The sequence below is a fragment of the Pleuronectes platessa genome, chromosome 21, assembly GCF_947347685.1.
Source record: "Pleuronectes platessa chromosome 21, fPlePla1.1, whole genome shotgun sequence".
NCBI classification, from domain to species: Eukaryota; Metazoa; Chordata; class Actinopteri; order Pleuronectiformes; family Pleuronectidae; genus Pleuronectes; species Pleuronectes platessa.
Genome location: NC_070646.1, coordinates 10,480,325 through 10,503,749, shown reverse-complemented (window position 1 = coordinate 10,503,749; position 23,425 = coordinate 10,480,325). Strand labels below are relative to the sequence as shown.

General features: G+C 43.0%; 1 protein-coding gene across 1 annotated transcript in view; it reads left to right on the top strand.

Moving 5' to 3' along the window:
* Positions 1–23,425, top strand: part of LOC128427115 (SH3 and multiple ankyrin repeat domains protein 1) — a 40,489-nt gene that overhangs the window by 2,435 nt on the left and 14,629 nt on the right. Inside the window, exons 2-16 of the mRNA XM_053414205.1 lie at positions 8,870–9,467; positions 12,973–13,176; positions 14,979–15,050; positions 15,142–15,250; positions 15,435–15,586; positions 16,555–16,722; positions 17,158–17,199; positions 17,888–18,004; positions 18,111–18,188; positions 18,356–18,422; positions 18,631–18,806; positions 18,946–19,076; positions 20,450–20,589; positions 21,691–21,804; positions 22,435–22,513. Coding sequence (XP_053270180.1) covers positions 8,973–9,467; positions 12,973–13,176; positions 14,979–15,050; positions 15,142–15,250; positions 15,435–15,586; positions 16,555–16,722; positions 17,158–17,199; positions 17,888–18,004; positions 18,111–18,188; positions 18,356–18,422; positions 18,631–18,806; positions 18,946–19,076; positions 20,450–20,589; positions 21,691–21,804; positions 22,435–22,513 — 2,144 coding nt within the window. The 5' untranslated portion in view covers positions 8,870–8,972. The remainder of the gene's footprint in view (positions 1–8,869; positions 9,468–12,972; positions 13,177–14,978; positions 15,051–15,141; positions 15,251–15,434; positions 15,587–16,554; positions 16,723–17,157; positions 17,200–17,887; positions 18,005–18,110; positions 18,189–18,355; positions 18,423–18,630; positions 18,807–18,945; positions 19,077–20,449; positions 20,590–21,690; positions 21,805–22,434; positions 22,514–23,425) is intronic.

Sequence of the window (23,425 nt, the reverse complement as noted above, 5' to 3'; positions counted from 1 at the left end):
GACAGAGCCATATAGTCCAGTAATTCTCTGGGGTTTGGTGTGGGGAGAGATAGTAGGACAAGCGGTAGACCCACGCTGAGAGACTATTTCCATTGACAGCTCACTGCTGAGGAGGAATACAGCCAGACTCTATTAGCTGCAACGTGCTACTGTATCTGTGAAGGAGAAACGTAAAACTCAACAAAATGTTCCTTAAATCAGTCCCATGGGAGAAGTAAACTAGGCTACAGCTGTGGAGAGCTATGAAAACTCCATATATACAATATAAGCAAAATACACATGGACACACACACATACACATTTTATTATTACCTTGTAATTCAAGGACAAGCTGCCAAATCGGCACACGGACCATCCTCTGTCTGACATTTAAAACAGGTCTCATCAAATAACCTTGAGAAGTGATTTCATGTTTAAACAAAAATTGTCATCCAATATGATTTTTAATGAACCTCTAATTGTTATTTGTGGAACCGATGGAGTCCCATTGTTCTGCTCATTAAGACAGAACGCCAGAGAAGGGCTGTTTCCCCTGACTCGGCAGGCTTTTCATTATTACATACAGAGATATTTGCCCCAGGGGAAAGATCTGGAGGATTGCCGTAAGCCATGCAAACAAAAGCCAGCAAACTGCAACAGATCCACCGATATGAAGAACGGAAATAGCTCCAGATTTGAACCATTTTGCACGCAACTTCAAATGAATGAGTCAAAAGCACAGTTGTGTTCCGAATGCACGCATGGCTTAGGAAGCGACGAGGAATCGCAACTTTTCACTTAGTTGGAGATGAAAGTATGAAAATCTACCATCTAACATGAAACGAGGAGCAATGTACAATATGATGTCAGAGCGAGTGGGTGATCAAACCCCTTTAGGTCTCGGTGTAATTATCTCTGCCTCATTAACCTCACTGTTTGCTGATGTAATCCAGCTTCTGTGCTGCCGAGCCGCCCGTTCCCAACCAGCAGGGTCAGATGGTCCTTCGCTGGGAACATTCTGGCTCATTTTTGGGCAGTAACAACCGAGTGTAGATTTCAATTTCCACAAATGAACCTGGACTGAAGGACTCATTTAGTACCCTTCTTGCTTTTCCCTGTTTAGCATCCAACTGCAGTTTGTGTTCTCCCAAAACAAACAGTGATGAATGTTCACTGCCTTTGTTTCCTCACACTTTATTTCGCCCTCTTAGTTTAAAGTGTGTTAATAGTGATAGCAGGGTAATAGTCATAAGAAGACGCAAGGGTCTCCTTGTCTGTAAAACCCATAGATTGTATATAAAGATAGGGGACACGGCTCCACTTCCTCTCACTGTACAAAAAAGCTGCAATATTCCAGATATGGGTGCTGCCTATGGACGTCGTATTGTAGTAGTAGTGATCGCGGTATGGAGGAGCCCTATCAAGGTCCCGCCGATACACACGTGCGACCAATCACAAGTCAGTCACAGCTGTCAATCATAATATTTCACCTTGTATTTACAGCATCAAATAACTAATTAAAAATGTACGGAAAAATTTGCATTTATCTGTATTATGAGAACTACTCTAAAATTACAGAAATCATATTTAATGTGTGCTCTGAAAACATGTTTTCCAAATTGAGTCAATGTCCCATCTGCCAACATGGAGGAGGCAGGTTGTATGATCTTTACTGCAGCCAGCAGATTTGGCTTCACTTTTATGGACCTGTCATGTCGTCCATCTTTATATATGCAGCCAACGCGGAAACCAATTAGACTCATTACACGGAAGATGGACGAGCTGAAATGGGGCCTGACAGGCATTGACATGGTCCTCACTTTGCTAGCCATGTCTAACAGCATTTATTAGTATCGTGTTGACTTTTTGTCTCTCAGTGTTACCTTAATATCAATGGACACACAAGGTAAGTGAAACTGTCACTGCTGGACGGTCTGTTTGTGGCTGTTTATCTGACATAGAATCCACCCTAAAGCCTCGAAGCTGCACTCATCTGCGTGTGTCTAGCTAGTCTGTCTGTGGCCTGCTTTCAGTTTGTCATGAGCTCTGTACTCAGGAGCTCTGAGACAAGTATAAAAAGTAAAAGATGTCCTTGAAAAAAGTTATTTGTCTAGGAATTTTATAACGTTTTAGAAATGTTGTGAACCTGCATCTGCACTTCTTCTTTGTTGCTGTTTAGCGGAAGGCAACCTGCTGCACCGTTGCCTTTTTAAGATTCAGGAAGAATTTCATGACATTTCAATTCTTTCGTTTCATGTGCTAAGAGCAGATGGGAAGTTTGTGTTTTATTGAATTAATTAGTTTATGGGAAACAATAGAAATAAGGCATTTTACTTTTAAGAACAGAGCACCAATTCATTATTTGTATGTATGTCATGTCCACGTTATCAAGAGACTGGCCATAATGCACCAACTCACACTAGTTGCTGTGTTCGGTCTCAGTGCTGCTGCATTGTCGAAGGGAACATTCTAATACTAAAAGAACAAGAACATTGCGTCTCAAATATTGGCCCGTGTGGATTAGCTCATTAACTTGCAATCATAACCTCCACTAACACTTGAAATGAGTCGTTCGAAGACATTAAATGTGCTTCGTTAATATTATATGTTATGCGGAAGGAGCCACAGGAGATCTGTAAAACTTGTGCAGAGCTAGATTGACACTCAGTGGAGCACATACCTTCACCAAGGCCCAACAGTCCCCTTATAAAACCACATTCAAATTGACTACACACAGAATTTTATTTGGATCCTGCACCAAATTGCACACACTCACATACATGTCATTCCCCCTAACATGCCTGACTGCTTTTCCATCAATATCCATGAATTATTCTCTGAGAAATCAATGAAAATATTGAAGAGCTAACCCAGTCTCGCAATTTTAAAGAAAGGGTTAGGGTTAGGGTACATCTGCCCTCTATCCAGATCCGTGAGAAAATACCATGCTGTCGTGAACCTTTTTGGTCATCAGTTAGAAAAAGGAAAAAAATTAGGGAACCCTGGTTTATTGAATTCTGTTGTGTAATCGTGCAGGGACGCTGTAGCTTTGTATCAAACAATGATTGGGGAAGTCTCAAAAACAGCCCAGGAGATGTTCACTCCTAAATCCGTACCGCATTGAGGTCTCCCAGCCTATACAGCCAAGTTTAGCCCAAGTGAGGCCCTGAGCGCACGCTCCACCTGACCCAATTATATCCAGTCTGAGGGGAAAGATAGCCCACTTTGATCGACACAAGACCGCCAGCAAAGCGAAGCTCGGGCTTACTGGTCTGGCATTTACTGCTACCTGCTCCACGTTTTTTTTTATTTACCAGGCCTGATGTGTTTGACAGCTGCCTAATGAGTCAAACTGGGCAGGGTACACTGTGTGCCGGGAACACACATGCTGGGTGGAGCTGATGAGCAGTTTGTAACCTATAGCTGGAGCTGCTTTTCCCTTACAAGAGGGTGTCCTCGGTGAGGTGGCTATTAAAGCGATCAAACGAGCAGGATGTTCCTCCTGAAATGGAGAGAGAGGGAGCTGATTGTTTCAATCATCCACTTAATGCCTGATTGGCAGGGTTATCATTTCTGTTTGATTGGCATCTGATATGCAATTGATTAATCGACGTCTGTGTGTGTTGCATGGGAGAATATCTCCCCTGCTGAGGAAAATGCCCGACTGTAGGAGATGATTGTGTGGCTGGTGTTATCTGCCGGTAAAATGAATCAAAGACACCATAACTTTCAATTAGGCTCCTGCAATTCATCTGATTGTTATCAAGCATAGATTTAATTAGCGCTTGAAAATACAAAGCCTAGTAATGGCAACAGGAAGGCATACGAATAATATAATAAAGAATGCAGACATTGAAATCTAAAGGATTTTTTCCCCATTGAAATTTCCTTTTTAAGTTGAATTTATTAATCCTGTCGCATTAAACAACAAGGTACCCACTTATCATACCCCGGTTTGGCCCCTTCCCCCGTAATCTCCCACATCCGAGCCCCACCTCGAGATCTGATGCACCATTCACATAAAGCTAAATGTCCTCTCCTCCCGAGTTTAGTAACTCCTCGTGTTGTTGGAGTAGGCCTTGAGTGTCCTCAACGACTCCTCGGTGTAAAAGAGGCTGAAGGGTGGAGACCCAGAGAGAGGGAGCGATATAGAGGACAGTACTTGGCCGTTCCACTTTAGCAGGACGTAAAAGTGGGACAATCTGTTCCTTGGACCGTCTCCAAATCTGCTTTCCGGGGACCGATACACTGAAAATATATCTATATACATGCTCCGGCCTACATAGGGAGAGAGCGGAGTGAGAGATGGAGAGAGACAGAGATTGACAAAAAGTGTGAATATGAGATGAACTGATAAGATCTGTACAGTACATCGTGCCAGGACTGGACCGAATTTCCCTCGAGACTGACGAAAGAAAGGGGAGAAAGCTCAAAACCAGTAACACCAGCTCTCAGAGAAAACTACTAAATACAGATAAAGATGATATATGTCAATAACTAGAGACAGAGACAATAAATCAGGGGTGACAGGCTTAAGTCACCATTGTTCATAATTTATAATGCAGTAAAGTTGAGTGTGAGTTATTTGCCCCAAAACAGGCATAATGTTTTGTTTATATGGAACCCCAAGGAGTGAAAGCAGCCAAATGAGCCCCCAAGTCATTATTGCAACACTTTCCAAAGAAAGAAGGGCGTACGGAAAATATCTCAAAAGAGGCAAAGATGGAGAGAGAGGAGAGATGTAAGGGACCTCTGCAAATATCACCATCCATCCATCTTTCCATGTCTCAAGGAAGGGCATCGATCACTGTCGCCATTATCATGATTAATCAGCCCCTGATTCTTCATCTTGGATTTTCTCAGAGTCTGTTGACCCAGAATGAAAACCTCTCCCAGTCTTCTCATGAGTCTGAGGATCAGAGGTTGAGCTTCTGAATGGGTCCGATGAACAGAGCAACTCTCCCATTCCAATCTTCAGATATCATTGTCTAAGTTTCGAGTTAGAAGCTCATAAGATCAGAACAAATCTATTGTATGACGTTGTCGGATTTGGATGTCCGATGGAAATATTGTATTTAGTAATATTTTTTAATTAATATGATATTTAGCATTTTCATATATACTTACCTTGGCAATACATTACATGAACTAGACACTGATCCTCTCCGACTACTAGAATTTAAGTTGTGACCAGATTTAAGCTTCAGAAATCCAACATTTTAATAGGATTTCTGAGTACGAAAGTCAGAAATATCAAACCATGATCCGGACGAAGGCCACGTCTTTTGGTCTGGACTATATTTTTGACCAGTGGCACCTTTCACTCTTGTTTCGGTTTGGTCTAAACTGATAAATCCAAAGGTCCAGACCAAACAAGATAGGTGTGAAAGCGTTCTAAGACCTGGACTTAGATATAAACATGACTGCTGGGCCTTGGTGGAGGTCTGCGCTCTACTAAGTGCCATTCTTGTAAGATTATCAAACAGATTTTCCTTACCTGTTATACTTTGTCTTATGGCTCTCAACACCCTCTCATCCCTCATCCAGCTACAGCTGTCCTCTCACCCCCTCCTCCCTTTCCTCTCTCAATCTGATTACTCTGCTTTATGCAAACTATAACTCTCCCTGTCTTTCTCTCTTGTGTCTCCTCCTTTTGCTTTTACATCCCAATTAGTTGGCTCCTGTCGACTCTCGGCCTGTCCGCCTCGTTCCTTATCTTGCCCGGTGCAGACTCAATGTTGTTAAATATTTTATGAGACTTTTGTCATAAATCAACCTTCTCTATTCCCTTCTGTTGTGCTTGAATGGTAGTGTTAATCCCCAGAAACCTTGTGAGGGTTTTGTCAGCTATTGACATTTTGAGCGTGTGAATCATACTCAACAACAATGGCCAGAGTGGATTGTCCCCTATGGTTAAATGTATGCTGAGTATGGGTTTCCAGCCATTTAAAGCTGAGCTCTTTTGTGGCTATTGATGGGCAGTAAGGTCCTTTGTGTTAAAGCCAGCAGTAGAACAACTTAATGAAAAACTTTTATATGGCTTTCTAGCCTCACACTTTGTACTAAACACTTATTGTTTTGATTGCCTTTTCATTTATCTTTTTTTTTTCACAAGTTGCTGCAGTTTCTTATCAGAAACCGTCAGTTTTCTCCTCTTCCTGTGGTTCCCAGTTTACTTGCTCTGACAGACATTGTGTTTGTGTTGAAGTGGCCCACCCTGTCACTGTCAGAACATCTAGGGGAATCAACCATGCTCAGTCCTCTTCCTGCTGTGGTATCCTCTAAGGAATGCTCAACTAGCAGACTGCCTCTGAGCCAGTGAGACATGAACATACCAGGCCGGTACTGTTTTGCATTCATCCCATCAATCATTCATACACTGCTGTCTTTATATGGACGCCTTTATAGGTGCAGTAACTGTTATTTTGTTTTGTTCCATTTCATAAAACAACCATTTTCATTTGGTTGTGTCTTGTTGTTGAACAAAATCTGATTTAGATCAATCTCTCGCTGACTCTTAATATTTATATTTTGCTGCAAATGCGTTGCGCTGATTTTTCAATCTTTACCCTGTTGTTCCCCAAAAGGTATCAGAAATAACAGTTAGGGAAAGCAGACACACTTAATTTTTTCTATAATTCTGCAATTTGTTTTTATTGCTTTATGTGAATCATGAACACATTGTAGGATCTACAATGTAGGTGATACAACCATGGACGATAGATCGCAATAATATTTTGTCAGAGTCAAAGTCTAATGCCTAACATAAGTTAATTTAGAAACTTATTTAAACCAACCTACTTTTCTTTATGTAACACATTATACAATGCTCACACATTTAAACCGAACAACAACCAGAGGTGGAGCCAAATAAATTAATTTAAGTACAAAACCGGATTTTTGGGATAGATATCTAGCCCAAATGAAATTTAGGAAAAAAGATCCCAGTCACAAAATAAGGATGGAAGGTGTAGAGTTACATTTAAGCCCTTTAGGGCCATAAGGGGAACTTGGGTTTTAGAGGGTGTAATAAGCTAAGCTACTAATTTACGAGCTGATAATGCCAGACACCTTGGCCACCTTGGCCATGTTCCTTGGTCATCAATAGAGTATTTCTGGATATCTTATCAGTAATTTATTGACTGCATGTGGGTAATCTGGGATTGAATGATTTTGGACCTAATTTGAGTTTGTCTCCATGAGTTCCATCTGTCCATCTTTCAGATAATCATCTATTTCAGACCCCCAACTCATATTATATTCAGAGCGCCACATTGCCAGGGAGACAGTGGGAGATTCCCAGCGTCATTCGCCATTATTAAGGCGGCTATTGGCAATGGTCCAGATCTACATGATGGCAAAGCCCCTGTAGCCAGACTTCACCAGAGAAAAACCAGGCCAGTACATATGGAGGTACCAGTTTGCCAAATCTGAAGCACAATGAAGTCTTAACGCCCCAAATACATCCAGTAAGACACTTTCAAATTTCTGTTGGTGATGCAGCTTGTTTTTGTTGGTCAAACTTATTTCCCTGCTGCAGATAACTGGCCAAAATGCAGAGGACCTGACACCATGTCAGCCAAGATATTTTTCACATAATGTCAGTTGAGTTATGTTGCACGAAGCGTTTTGGCCATTAAAACTATCCACAGTAACAATCTTGGTTTCCCCAAGGTCCTCTTAACAGACTTTACACAGGGTCTTCAAGGAAGAAAGCAATCGATCATAAGACGTTTCCACTCAGAGAGCCCTCATCTGACCGGAGCCTCATGTAGCCACAACACTTTAAATTTTAATTAAGGGTCATGACTGCTGCTCGTCTCAGCTGAAAACCCTCCTGAACTTTTGCAGGATTCTACAAACTAAATTGAATTTGGCACATTCTCAAACTATTTCGACAACTGGACAGTCAGAGCCAGTGCATTCAGATGCAACAAGGAGCATGAGTTATCTGGATACCTTTTCTGCTAATCCCATTAAATGTAGATTTGCCTGATGTTTTAGTAGGTCGTCTAGGTAATCTGCTTCTCGGAATAAGTCCTGTCAATTAATTGAGAAAGCTGGAAAGTTGTCCAAGGACAAGATTTCAGATGTCATGCAGCCATGACTCACAAATAACCCTGATTTGCCAACTGCAACTGGAAGCTCAAAAGCTTCACAGACATCAAATGTGAGAAAACACTTCTTAACAACTGCAGGTGAAAGTAGCATTTTTCCACGATCTTGCATGTACAAATAAACCCATTTGGATTCAGCTTGGAGTATACTGCAGATAGCTTCATATAACTTTGTGAAGCAAGGTCAGTTTTGTTTCTGGAGGGTTGCCAAAATGTATTGTGAGTAAAGTGTCCCCCTGTCTTTATCACATCATCATTGTCCAGACAGGTGGAGGGACTGGAGGGAAAGAAACCAATGATCCATTTTGACAGCTCATTTAAAAATAACACCTGCACAGTGAACATCGAGTTGTGACGATGAACAACACTGAGCTGAGGGTGGACTTTCCCTTTAAGGACCTCACAGTTAGCTGTCGGCCCAGGGTCGTGCCTCAGACATGGGTCGGCTCCATTATCACAAAGCACCAATGATCTTGACCTCATGCGAAGCTAAATTTCATATCCAACTCATTCCCTCCCGCAAAGAACCTGTGATGCAAATTCACAGAGTTTATATATAGTCCGTCTTTCATCAGCCTGCTATTCCCCGATGCATTCCCAGCGGCTAAATGGAAAATGTGGACCAGCTCTGTGCTCATTCACACATGTGGACCTATTAGCATTGCCCGTGGCTAGTATTTCTATTATTGCACGTGTCTTTTTCTAATGTTGTAGAGTATCACTGAAATGTTCCAGAGATAAATGACCAAAGGTTACTCCCTTCTCTCCCACAGCATGTTTCTAAGGACGAGGCCAGTCTCATGGGATAGCCATGACTTGTCTTCATGACAGCTATGTCAATCAGCCCTCTCTGCAGTGACCCCTGCATAGCAAAGGATGCTGGGAAATAATGAGCACTTTTATCCCGGTCAGGATGACAAAGATGGGGAGGATGAGGAGGAGGAAGAGGAGCAGGGAGGAGAAAACACAGACGGGGAAGATGGACGTGACTCGGAGAATGGAGGGTTAGAGGGTCTGGATGAGGAGGACATGACGAGAGGACGACAATCCTGGGAAGGGAAAGGTGGCGAGGTGGTGAAACCAGCTGCCATAGTGATCGGCCGACAGAGAGCGGACAGGCCGCTGAGGCCGGGCCACAGAGGATTCGGTTACATGTCAAATCAAGCTCCGTTACACCACCAAGCAGCCAATAAGCAGCAGCAGCAGCATCCTTTCAATGCAGCCAATCAGAAGCCTCATCACCCGGGCCTGAATGCGCTGCAGAAGAGACGAGCTCCCATGGAACGCAGCATGACCACGATGGCTCCTTTAGAGGACACCTTCCTGACAATGATGGTGTTTCGTATTGGAATTCCAGACATCAAACAAACAGTAGGTGCATGTCCTCCCTATGGCCAAATGCATTGCAAAAACACTCATGGCATGAAGACACCTTCGTATGACAGAATCTAGTTCTTCTAGACTCCTAATTAAGCACAGATTTAAATCCATAAAGCAAAAAAGTCAAATACTCTAAAACTTTGTTGTACAGTTTGGCTCCTCGTGTTTAAATCTTTGAGAATGAACCATCAAGTACAATCAAATCAAAATCCAACATTTAAACAAGTCTCCCTCAGGGCGCCACTTGAGGGAAGTGTCTCTGATATTACTGCCTCAGAACTGAAAGCTTTACATGAACACGCATTGAGAAAGGTTAGAAACATATACAGTATAGACATCAGACTCATTTACAGTGTTAAGGCAATAACCTTGAGTGATTGTCTTGTTTCTGTGTGGACATAACTAAACCTGTAAATGTTATTTTAGTGAAGCAGGGGGTTTCATGTGGATTTAGAGAGGAATTCTATTATTCAAACATATAACCTGGATTTGTGATAATAAAAAACAAATTATCCACAGAGACGAGGTAAGAGCACAACCTTGGACCTCGGTCACTATATTCTCACAGTGACTCATCAGGTTTGCTTTTGGTTGTTGCGTTCGTCGTCTGTTTTTTTCAACGCCTTCCTCCTCTTTGTTTTCAAGCCTGCTGTCTTTTCTGATGGAAGCAGAAATGATTCACAACTGTTTCCACTCCAAAGCCGGTTTATTTTGCATCCCCTAAATGAAAACATTATTCAGGTTTATAGCTGCAGTGTTGACTCCACATCTGTTGGAAATTAGTCTCTGAAAAGTACTGGGGGAGTACTCCGTGCGTTCATCGTTGAGCTTTAACCAAATTGTGTTCACGGCTGTACTGGCGCATCTCTTGTTTCAAAGCCTTTTTCACTCCAGTCGTCCCACAAGCCCAGGGATACGTCCCTGAAGGAAGAAGACGGCGCTCGTGTTGCGTCACCTGTGAGGGCAGATGTACGTGTTTTCCGTCAACACCACCATGTCTCGGTCATGTATCGTCATAATTAGTTTCCAAAACTGAAGTTGGCATCAATTCACACGTACAGCTCTCGGCTGAGCGGTGGTGGCAGGTGTGAATTGGCCAGCCCACACATCCAGGTGAGAATGGGTTCCCGACTGTAAACCCCCTCCCCACCATCTTCCTTGCTGCAATTTCAACTCCCCGAACTTGCCGGCTGCTCTACATGTCAGCTGATCTGCCCTCAATATAACAGTAATTGCTAATTATCTAATAGGTTTTTAATGAGTTTGGGGAGAGCCAGTTGCTCTGGAATATATGGAAGGCCTCTGTGTTGCTCGTAGGTCTCCGTCAGCCACAGGCGTCGGGTTCGGCTCCGCACACCGCTGACTGACACTCAGCACCTAACGCGTGGAGCTGAAAAATATTATTGAGTCAAATGCGAGAGAGACGACAAGAGGGAAGGACATGCTGGGAGCGGGTTAAAGAGGGAGAGAGGGGAGACGGATGCTTTGAAGAGCAAGTTGGCAGCGAATGAACAAAGTGGGAGATTTACACTGCGCGTTTATATAAACCGTAATAATAAAAGTGTCAGATAATCCCTGATTGTATAAAAGAGAACGATGGGGAGAGGAGCGTCACTGTAATACAAAGTATACATTACATTAGACATCTCTCCCAGGAATTATGCACTCTGTGTCTTCCACACACACACACACACACACACACGCACACACACACACACATACACACACAAACGCACACACACACACACACACACACGTTCTTTACAACTCATTTATATATGGTCATGTGGTTTACCTCCCAGGGACCACCGAGACATTGCTACGGCAACGGGTGCCTGCCTCCACTAATGAATCGGTTGCCATGCCAATAGAGTTGGCTACATTATCAAACTGTGCAAACTAGTGAGGTGGGGGGGGAGCGGCAGAGGGCGGGGGCTCGAGGGGAGCGGAGGGACATGGAAGTGTGCTGAGCTGTGCAATTTTACTTACAGTGCGCTGAGATGGAACAATGGCGTAGATGCACACATCTCATTGAGACGTCTCAGCTCCGTCGTTAAGACCCACTCCAGCTCCGTCCTGCGGCTCCAGGCCCTAATAAGAAAAGGGGAGAAAAGATTGTCTTCCTGTGGAAATGGAATAATATGAGGGAATGGGCAGCGCACAAATCACCGTGAAATCATAATACATCCAAGGTATTTTTCTTCACACACATACAGGACGAGGGAAAAGAGGATTTTCTCTCCAAACTACTTCCTCTCTTGGATCAGGGTGCAAATGTGACATGCAATATTTATCCCGGTGTGGAATCGTTCTTCATTCAGGGTAAAAGAGAAATGATGTTGTGAATGTAAGTCAGAGTCAGACCCGAGTGTCAGCTCAAACTATGAGGAAAACATATAAGTCATATTCTCTCCACTGATTTGACAGATGATTAATTATTAACAAGTAATGCGTTCGTATTCTGCACACACCACACACTCGTGCATTCATCACTCGCCAGCTGATGTTAAAACCATCATGCTACATTATTTATCCATAATGATAAAGTGCAACTATATAGTATTATTTATTGAGACACAGGTTTACACATAGAAACTTGAGCATTAAAAAAAAGCTGTTGTCATAATGATTTAAACACCTGCAGTTAAAGAGAGAAACAGTCCAATTTCCGTTCTAAGATCAGAGAAAAGGGACAGAGATCAAAACAAGACGGAGGGAGGCTGAGGCAGCTTATGAAGTCTGGCACTCCTGCTACTCCACAGTGGTGGAGGAAGTATTCAGACCTGTTACTTCAGTAAAAGTAGCAGCGCGAAAGAAACACATTTTCTAAAATATCTCTGTTAATAATAAGAATCGAGAGACAATCTGGGGCTCATGTGGAGCAGAAAATGATTTGACTCTTTTCATCATGCAATAAGTCATCTTGAATAAGTCCCATAAAAGAAAAATTACATGTAGGTATCTCTGCCTCCTATAGAACTACAGACATGACCGAAAGGTTATAAAGCTTGAAAAAGGATGATCATAAAGTAGGAATTATGTCTTTGTGACTTCAGATGAATAGTATAGTAATGCATTAACTATTGCAACCAACAATGATCTACAGCTCATTTACATTACCCATCATTCATCATTGTATGAAATAAATCCTTGGAGACGAAATCACCTTCATGTAGTCATGTCGCAGCGTTTCCTATGGTTCTTTTAACCTGCTGCTGCTAATCTGTCAGTATGAACTCGAGTTTTATTTTACTGTTACTATTTCCTCTATTGTATCAATTATGGCTTAAATATGCAATTTAAAGAGTTTTTAATTGGATATTTGGAAATCATGTTTCACCTCCCTGCCCTTGAGGTTCACAACCCCTAGTTTTGGGAGCTGCTGCACCATAGAACCACCTTTTTCTGCTTTTTGTTCTGCTCAGCCATTATAATTTCTGCCTCCCAAAACTCCCACACGTGACCTTTGCTTTGCCCTGTGTCTCTTGTCTGTCAGAGGTGTCTCCAGTTTGACCAGGACTGCACGGTGTGGAGCGCCAAGCAGCAGATCGTCCTCACCCTCAGCGAGTCGCTGTGGGACGTCTACAACTACGGCCTCTTCCAGCCAGCTGGAGACGGACGGGACGCCAAGTTCCTGGAGGAGGAGCGGGCCCTGCGAGACTACTCCCAGTCTTTTGAGAAAGGCGTGCCTTACCTGGAGGTATGGAGATGGGAAGGGTCGGCAAGTTCAGTCAGAAAAAAGAGCATTTAGGGTTTTTTTTAAATATGCTTGTTAAGTGAGGACTAAGTTAAGTTACATTGTTTATATATTTTATTTTCTCTTCAAAATCACACAGGCATGAATAAGAATCTGATTGGGAAACCCTTCATTCATTTGTTTGTGTGTTTAATAACCAAGTTCTTATAAAATACTAAGAATCACTCTATCAAATATTCAGTCCAGAGTTTATAACTGTGAATAGATTATTCAGAAAGAACATCATCTAAAAACAGCAAAAGAAGACGCACATTGTTGATTTGATAGATTTCATTATGTAACATATGAATTATATTGTATTTCTTCACTGTTGGGATGTGGATTGTTGGAGGCATTAGTGAGAAGTTTCATGCTGTGTTTTGATTATCTAACAGCGCCCCCTGCTGGTCCAGCTTGCTGTAAATGTTGAGTGCTGCTGGGTGGGGCTGAAATCGAATCCCTGCTCTCAGGGTTTGGCTTCAAAGCGGCATGTTTACATTCTGGACGAGGATCCAGATTAGTACATGTCTGTGTAGTGATGAGGCCTCGTAACTGGATTCCACTCCACAGCAGAATGTATCTCACAGCACCGCGAGTGGATGTATTTATAACACCAGCAATGCCATTTTGTAAAGCCAGCTTAGTGCACATTCCATCCTCACAGTTAGTTCTGAGTGTGTACCACCACATACCAGTGAGCACGGTGTACTTATTTGATTCTATTCAAGTTGATTTCCTTCATCCTGACTCTGCACAAACGCAGCCGCTCCGCGGTGCAGTGTGTGCCTCAGTTCAGCAGTAACTTAGTTCTCTACTCTCATCTCCCGGCTTCTCTGCAGTTTAACGGTTTGTCATCACACTGCAGTAAAGGTGTGGACACCCCACATTCAGATAGATTGTTTTCACTGCCACCTCGGAGTATTCAGAAAGGAAGAGACGGTAAACAGACAAGACCTCAGTTGAATTTTCAAAGTCTGGTTCTGTAGACAATGTTTAAGGCCAGTGCTTTCAGAGGGTGGTCACCACACAGAGAAGGGGTCTAAGATGACAACTACAATTTAGAAACAATTCAAAATGTCTTCAGTTAATATGTGACATAATTGAAATCAAAACATGGAAAATTGCGACATGTACAAGTCATTGAATTGATTGTTTTTTCCAGATCAATATCTTTTTGTATCCATATTGTCTCTGACACTGTTATTTATGGGGTCATCTGATTCTAAAAGCTTTTAGATAGACACTAATATAACAGCAATAAATCTAAGTTAGCTAGTGCTGCTCAGTACAGAGCCCCCCTCCAAACAAAGTGCAGATATCAAAATAGCCTGTAGTGAGTACATTATAGATTAGTACTATGCAGTTTGACATATACTATGGCTTTGCAGTATGTAGTTTATGCAATATTTGCTGTTAATTAAAGATAGTTGCTCTAGGCTCTGGTATTTAATCATCATTAGAATGAATAATCTGAATTAACTCTTTTACTGTGTCGGTCTTCTTTGCTTCCATGCCCCCAATTTACCTTTTTATGAAGAAATTCATAGAACTGGCTGTTCTGCTTTATTTGGAATTATTTGCTCTAAAACTAATCCCCAGCCTGACTTCTGTTCTTTTAATGTTTTCATTGTTTAACACCATCTGAGCCACAGATGTACAGCACAATGATCTTTTCTCTTATTTTCCTCTTTTTACACCTTCAGTGATAAACTGTGTTGCAGAAGGATTCTTCACAGTTTTCACACGGATCTTTTTCTGCTCCTCAGTTTAGGTACAAGACCCGAGTTTATAAACAGACCAACCTGGATGAGAAGGCTCTTGGAAAGCTCAGCACAAAGGTATTTATTCTCTTCTCTATGAAACATTACTGCTGTAAACTGTTCATTTCCACTAACTGGCATCCGTCTCCTTCCTCTGTACAACTCCCAGGCCAGTCTGAAGAAGTTCCTGGATTATATTCAGACTGGAGCAACGGAGAAAATAGCAAAAGTCCTTGATAAAGGTCTTGATCCAAATTTTCATGATCCTGACACCGGAGGTGAGTTTTTCACAGACCTTTTTGTGCAACTTCTAACTCTGGATTTATGTATAATATAAGGATTCATTCTCTGCCTTCGAATAAATTATATTGTGATATTGAGTGATTTCAAATACTGTGAGAATATTCCAGGAAGGATTTTCACCTTTCTACCTGCCATCCCTCCTTAACCCCTATCACTCAGAGACCCCGCTGTCTGTGGCGGTGCAGTCTGGTCTGCCAGTGGAGGGCATCAAGGTGCTGGTTCAGGGCGGCGCTCATTTGGACTTTAGGAGCAGAGACAGCTTGACACCAGTGCACAAAGCTGTGAGGATTCATAATCACGCTGGGTTGCTGGTAAGGACTGGTTTTAAGTTGCACACAAACACTGTAGGTTGCAAATGCACAAACTGAATGATGATTGTAAGGCAAGGCCGTTTTACTTATAAAGCACATTTCATACACAGCAGTAGATCGAAATGAAAGAAAAAATAAAATAAGATCAGAAAGCAAAGTTTAATACAAGTTTTAAGCAACTGAAGAGATTGCAAAGAGTAGAATAACAGTGGAAAGAGAAATAAAAAAGTTGAGATGGTTGTATGTTTCTGTTATCTGGTTTTAACAAATGCAATGGATGGAGCGTTCCTAAGATTATAAAATATTATAGGGTTTGTGTACATCAAGCCAATTTTGAAGACTTTATAAAAATGTTGTTGAATTAATTTGGTTCCCATTGAATCTAAAGAAGATTTGAAGCATTAGTACCTTGAATCTTGTGGGTATAACATGGTTATTTAGTTTCCATGCATTTAAAATCTACTTCTACAGGTATTGACATGTTTACGTTATTTTGTCTACCCCCCGGTGCAACTTCCACATGCACTATAACAATCTATGCTGTATACAAGATCATAGGTTAAACTAGAATACCTCCGCCAGGGGCCAATACCATATCTCGCTTGTTAAAGAAATGTAAAAAACAACTACTCCTTAGTCTGCCTGTTTATACGGATCTGCTCCAAAGTTTAATGGCTTCTTCCTGGTGTCATGCCCCCCCCCCCCCCCCCCCCCCCACAACATTTCAAACAGACAAACGAACGCTGATGAAAACATAAACTCGGCGCTGGTAATAATCAAGCTATATGATTATTATATATTGACATGATGTGTTTAAAAGCAGCATCATCATGAGGAATAGAAAAATGCCCAACTATATACAGCAATCATCTTTTCGTTTCCTTCTCCTCGGTTTGTCTGTCTCTCATTACAAACAGACCGAACACACACTGAACAAAGTCAGAAGTTCTTTCCTTTCCTCTTGCCAGGCTCTCTTGTCCCTCGGAGCGTCTCCTGACTACAAAGACCGCTGTGCCCTGACCCCGCTGTACCACACTGTGCTGATAGGGGGCGACACGTCCTGCTGTGAGACCCTGCTCTACTACGGAGCGAGACTAGGGACAAGGGATGAGAATGGTTGGGATGAGTCCCATCAGGTAATGGGCAGATCTGTCAATATGTCCATATGTCTGTCTGTCTGTCTGTCTGTCTGTCTGTCTGTCTGTCTGTCTGTCTTGCTCACTCTATCTTTCTCTCTCTTTCTCTTTCTCTCTCTCTCTCTCTTTCTCTCTCTCTCTCTCTCTCTCTCTCTCTCTCTCTCTCTCTCTGTATTTTTACATATTACATTTAGCTCCCTCTACCTATCTCTCCATCTCGTCTGTCTGTCTTCATTTTGTAACAATAACCGTCTTTGGTCTGTTTTGTCTCTTCATGTAAACTTGAGCAATGCACCATTGTTTCTTATCTTTGTCGTTCTTGTTGTGCCGCCCTCAGTTTCTCTCTCAGCATTTTCTCACACCCCTCTCCTCTTGGCCTTCCTCACCCGTCTCTCCATTCCCTCTGCCTCCTCCCCTCCCTCTCTCTGTCTATAGCACAGGGATGAAGAGGAGTTTGGAATGGAAGAAATGCATAAGGTACCTTTCATCCCACCATCTCTCCATCCGTATCAGCCTCTCACTGAGTATCAGGATATGAAAAAACATTAAAAAAAATGTCACTAAACAGCCGTGGATAAGACGACCACATAGTCTCCTTAAATGTTCAAATCTGAGTCATCTTGAGCTGAGTCCAGTTCAGAAAGAGCATTGTATTATTATCTCTTTCTCGCTGTAGGTATGGGTGCATTGCCTCCACCATGTCTCTGTGACATTATGGTAAATTTGCGTTTGTGCTGCGAGCCGGTTGTCATGGTATCTTATTTTGGTTTTGCCGTGCTCTGTGCTTTCTTTCTTTACTTTGTACGTATGATGTGATATTTTAGTCCCTGCAGGGGGATATGAGGAAACCTCTCAGGCTGTTGATCGCTCGTTTCTGTTGTTCAAATGTTTTTTTTGCTTCCTTTCTTTTCCTCCATGGTGCAATGTAAGTGGCTCTGAGCTGTTTTTCCAGTAAGAGTAATTATGGATCTAAATGTGGATGCAGGACACAACATTTCCTTTTTCTTTCTCTTATCTCCTCTACAAAATCTTTTCCCCCCCTCTCTTTATCTGCCTAATTCTCTTGTACTATACTGCCCTATGTAACCCCCACCCACCTTCCTCCTTCCATACTTAATAACAATGATAATTTGTGGATATTTCTATCACACCCTTGACATTACAGGCTTGCCAGAATGGCTTTGCCCAGCACTTGGAGCATCTGCTGTTTTATGGGGCAGACACCACTTCTCAAAATGCCTCAGGGAACAGTGCACTTCACATTTCTGCCCTGTACAACAAGGTGAGTGTGGAAATAGATCCCTTATATTAAACTATCATTACCATAATAATTACTGCTGCTTCTTCTAAAGGTGCTAACCAATCACTACACCTCTGTGAATCACCAGGAGAGCTGTGTCCGCGTTCTTCTGTACCGGGGAGCAAACAGGGAGGCAAAGAACAAACATGGTCAGACCCCCTTTCAGGTAAGTGTATTCACAATTATTATTTTTCTTGAGAATATAGTTGGAAGTTTTAATCATATGGCTTTGACCACACTATTCTATTGCAGAGAGCGATAGTTAGACAAAAATAACAGTCATTACAATAGCTAGAATAACTATAAACTTCATTTTGTTTTCTCTGTTTGCAGCTAGCTGTAGTTTCTGGTCACTTTGAACTCGGGGAAATCATCAAAAACCACAAAGATTCTGACGTAGGTAAGCATTCGAGCCAGACTTCCTCTTCTGAAGGAGCTAATAAACATTGAAATATTTTAAAAAATCCCAGCACTTGCCCTTTTTTTGCCCCTATATGATCTCCTTTTCCCCCTAATCGACCTTATTTCTCCCTCCATTTCATCCTGTCACATCCTCCCTGCTCCCCTTCCTCACCTCCGACCCCTCACCGTCACACCTCCATCTCCAGTGCCCTTTTTGGAATCGCCAAAGTTTGTTCCCAAAAGAAATGAGAGCGCCCACACACTGCCTCTCCCCTCGCTCCATTCCCACCACCTACTGCGTGCTAACAGTGATAGCACCATGACCCAGTCTGAACCTCTGGCCCTCCCCATCAAGGCTGCAACCAATCCCAACCCAGGACAGGTACTGAAGACCATTAGGTGGATGGTCATCCACTGACTGCTCTTAGATATGATCACTGACAATGTATTGCTTCTCAGGCTCTTACAGGAATTGATAGTTCAGCTTTTGACATTCTGTCGTTATGGGTGTGTTTCTGCAGGCCCAGCGCAGAGCCTCCATCGGGATGAGAAGCTCCAGCAGCCCCAGAACTCGGACCCGCTCCCCATCCAGAGGGAGAGGAGGCCAAAGTGACACGGAGGAGAGGCACCGGCAGCCGCGAGGTAGACAGGGGTAAGTAAGCTGTTGTGGGGAGGATCAGACATGAACTCCGGAGAATGTCCACACAAAGGGGTCTGGACTTTCTCCGGAGTTTGCCTTTCATACATGAACAATGCAGCAGGAGATTCTCCGGTCAGACGCTTTCACAACAACATAAGTCTTCATCAGGGTCTTCTTCATTGGTGTTTTCAAATACAGCCCCTTAGGAGAATGCAAGAAGATTATACAGAGTTCAGTGCATGTCTGAAAGCAGCTCATGGCTCAGGAGATGGAGCGGGTCGTCCACTAACCAGAGGGTCGGCAGTTCCATCCTAGTTTCCCCCCTTCCCAATTGCCAAAGTGTCCTTGGGCAAAATATTGAACGCCAACTTCCCCCTGATGTCTGTGCCCTTAGTGTCTGATAGAGACAGTGCTGCACATAGTTGCACTTGATGAACGTACCCCCACACCTCAAGGATGTGTTAAATTAACACATTATATTATATTATATTATACTGCATTACATTGCATATTGCAATCTGACACTGTTCACTGTCTTACATTTCACTTTTTACTTCACTTTTATATCTTTTATCTATTATATATATTTTATTTAGATTTGTTTATGTCTAAATAGATGTTACTTTGTATAAATATTAGAAAAAGGGAGTATATAAGAAGTAAATAGTGAGTAAATATATATTGTTTATTTTTATTGCTTTTCTTATGTGTGTTGTATTTATTGTGTTTGTATGTTTTTATGTTCTATGTTCATTGTATGCACCAATAACCAGAGCAAATTCCTCGTAGGTGTATACCTACCTGGCAATAAATACTTTCTGATTCTGATTCTGATTAACTCTTATTCTAACCAAGGTCCTGTGAGGACAACCACCAACGGGGCGTCTCTAATTTCCAGTTACCCTCAGCTGTATGCAGAGAAATTACTATTTGTGTCTCAGTTGCATGGTTATGCACTATTTTTAACTGCTAGTCACATATTTTAGGTGTGGTGTCACTGTACATTGTTGTTCTGCGAGGCAACGGAAATGTAGAGATATTCACCGGCCGAAAAAAAAAGGGCAGGTATCACAGCACAATGACAACAACTTGGATATAAACAACACCCGAGTCTGTACTTGCAGGACGGAGCAGAAATGTTGCCTTCTTCATGACATATGAATCAATTGCCAGACTGTCAGTAAATACACTGCTGCAGCAGGCTCTCTCCCTGTTGCTATGACTGATGAGTAAGACTCAACACGCCGGCTGTCTGTGATGAGGCCTGACAACCTGCGTGTCGTCTTACTTTGTCTCGCTTGGGTTTTCCACAGTGTGTAACACGGTCTGATCTCACTGGTTTGGTAAGAGACTCTCCCTCTTTCTCTCTCGTTCTCCCTCCACAGAGCAACCTCTGCGGGCGGCGGGGGAGGTCACATAAAGCGCATGTACAGTGCGGTGCCGGGTCGGGTGTATGTGGCCACACGCGCCCACTCTGCTGGTGGAGACAGGGAGCTCTCAATCAGCAAAGGGGATAAAGTTAAAGGTGAGATGGAGCCAAATCAACAAATGGGGAGCTGACAAATGAGGGAAGTTGTCTCCGCAAGGTTTAAACAGAATTGTAATCATATTATTATTGTAGGAGCCATATATTTGATTTGTACTTTCCACTGTATGTTCCTCCTGAGCAGTAGGGGGTATATGTCGGAGGCTGAGGCTGGCCAGAGCAAATCTAAGTTCATGCCAGTAAACAGTTTTTGACTGTGCTCATATCATCAACAAAGATTGCCCCCTCAACACACACACACACTTAAACAACATACTATTATAGCTTGATCAATCTAAGTTATCTAGGTTATCTAGTAATGTAGGACATCTCCAGTAGCAGCAGACACAGTGCTGCTATAGAATGTTCTCATTAAGTGGAGGGCTTCTTGCCTCTGTAGTTTCCTGACGGCCGTCACAAGCTGTTCGAACTGCTGGCCCACCTCGGCCTCAACCTCAGCCTCAATCTCAAACGGTGTGTGTGAGACAGGCGAGGGAGAGGAGAGGATGGGGGACGTCTCTGAATGATGGACAATATGGTGGTTTTCCGGGTTTAGTCTCAGCAAAGCAGAGTTTTATAGATTTCCTAATTTGATGAGAGGCTGTAAACTTTTTAAAATCCAAATAAATGTTATGTTGTAGCGAGGTCCCAAACGATTGACACTGCATAAGCATTGCGGTCACTACAGTTATTCTCACACAATCACACAAAAGTTGTCTATTTTCCTAAAGGGTGTACTTTTCTTTATCTAAATTTCCCCTCATCTGCTGAAATGTTTCGAAAGCGTCAGTGCAGCTGCAGGGCAGGTTGATAAACTCTGTAAAACATCAACAAGGAGAAGACGTACATGAGGGAAGAGAGGAGTGTAAACAAGAGAAATGAGAAGAACCAGCATCCAGTCATCACAAAGCAATACGTGTCCCGAGCCTCTCAGTGGATCGTCCACCGTTATTATAAAACAGGTTAATAAAGACAAACTAGGAGAGTTGGAGGAAAGATGTATAACAGACAGAGAGTAAGAGACACTGCTTTTGCTCCCAAAATGATATTCTATTCATCTAACTATTTCCTTTATCTGTTTATCTGTCTGTATTCCCTCAGTATTGAGTGTGGGAGAGGGGGGATACTGGGAGGGAACAGTGAAAGGTCGCACTGGCTGGTTCCCCTCAGACTGTGTGGAAGAAGTGGCGGCTCCCACCAGAGACAATCGATCAGGTAAGACGGATCCAGTGGGAGCTTCGTCTCACGACGTTATTCTAAAATATTAATCTCTTCACGGCAAATCTGTGGGCTGATTTATAAAATCCTCTCGGTTTTGTGGTAATCTTCTGAGATTCGCTGTAGCTGACCAACAGTTTGAGTCTTGTTTAAAAATTTAAATAAATAATTAAGTGACATATTTTTGATCGTTTTCCTAAAGTTTATTATATCAAGAGATAGGTTAACAAGATGTATAGTAATTGTTTAAATAGCTCATAGATTGGTGAAGGGGGCGCACAGGGAAATGGGTTACATACCCCCTCAGGCTGGCATTATCCTTTAAGTCACTGTAACACCCAGCACGTCACACTCGTGTTCACCAGCAGGCCCTTCATCGCAGCAGACAGTGGCACATGTACAGCACAGGCACTCCATTTTCTCATATTTTCCCAGCTGCACCATTCGCACAGCAAGCAAACCATATGTCGCGACGTTTATAGACACAGAAACATGGTGTAATTACATTTGTTTCACTTGAGGCTCGTGCTCAAAACGTGCCGCTCCTATGAATAGACGGGGACGGTGTCGTGACGGAAGGTGAGAGTTTGATTCCCGGCTTCTGTTTTGCCTCCGTGTGTCTTGCAGAGACGCGTAGCGAGAAAGCCAAGAGGAAGCTTTTCCGAAACGTCACTGTCGGAGCCTACGACGGCACCGACGGCCCCAGGTAAGGAAGCTTGATGTAAAGGGGATCAAAACTTGAAAACCTAAATGCTGGAGAAGGGTAAATTGAATTGTCCGCAATGTGATCCAGTGCATTCTGGGACAGGCCCAAGCCTCTCCAAACCCTGAACCGTTATATATCCATCCATCCTTCCATATATCGCTCATCCTTTAGGGGTCCCTGGGAGGGCTCACATTGGGCGAAAGGGGGGGTTACAACTTGAACAGATCGCCGGCCCTTTGCATTGCCGACGTAAAGAGAAAAACTACCGCTCACGCTCGCATTCACACAGATGTATAGTCTCCAGCAATCTGCATGTCTTTGGACTGTGGGAGGAGGCCGGACTTACCAGAGAAGTTGAGGAATAAGACAAATATAATGATTAAAAAAAAACTGAATAAAGCTGATTGGCTGCAGCCTCTGATGTAGATTGCCAGTGTGGGCAGCAACTGAGCTGTGAGCTAAGACTGTGAGGCCTCAAGGTGATTGAAGAAGATGACACACAGTTGTTTTGTGGGTATGAGGAGCTTCGTGTGTGTGTGTGTGTGTGTGTGTGTGTGTGTGTGTGTGTGTGTCCATGGTCACTCGTTTCCCATGCTTTCATGTCGTCCTCTGCGCTTCACGCATCTGATTTGTTCTGATCCTGAACGGCGTCCCATCTCTATTGTTTTGTTCTGTGAGCACGTCGCTGCAGAAAGCCTAAAGAGCAGCCATGTCACGTTCGGCTCTGCCCCCTTTTGGCTCCCCCGGACAAACACACTTGTCGCTTCCATCCATATTCCTCCCTCTCCTCTCCTCTCTCGTCGTGCTGCCTGTTTACACTGAGCACAACAATGGCTTAATGAAAGGTTGGGCTGGGGTTCTCTCCTCCATGACATCTGTCGAAAGTCGCAGCTCGGCCCAGCCCAGGGCAGG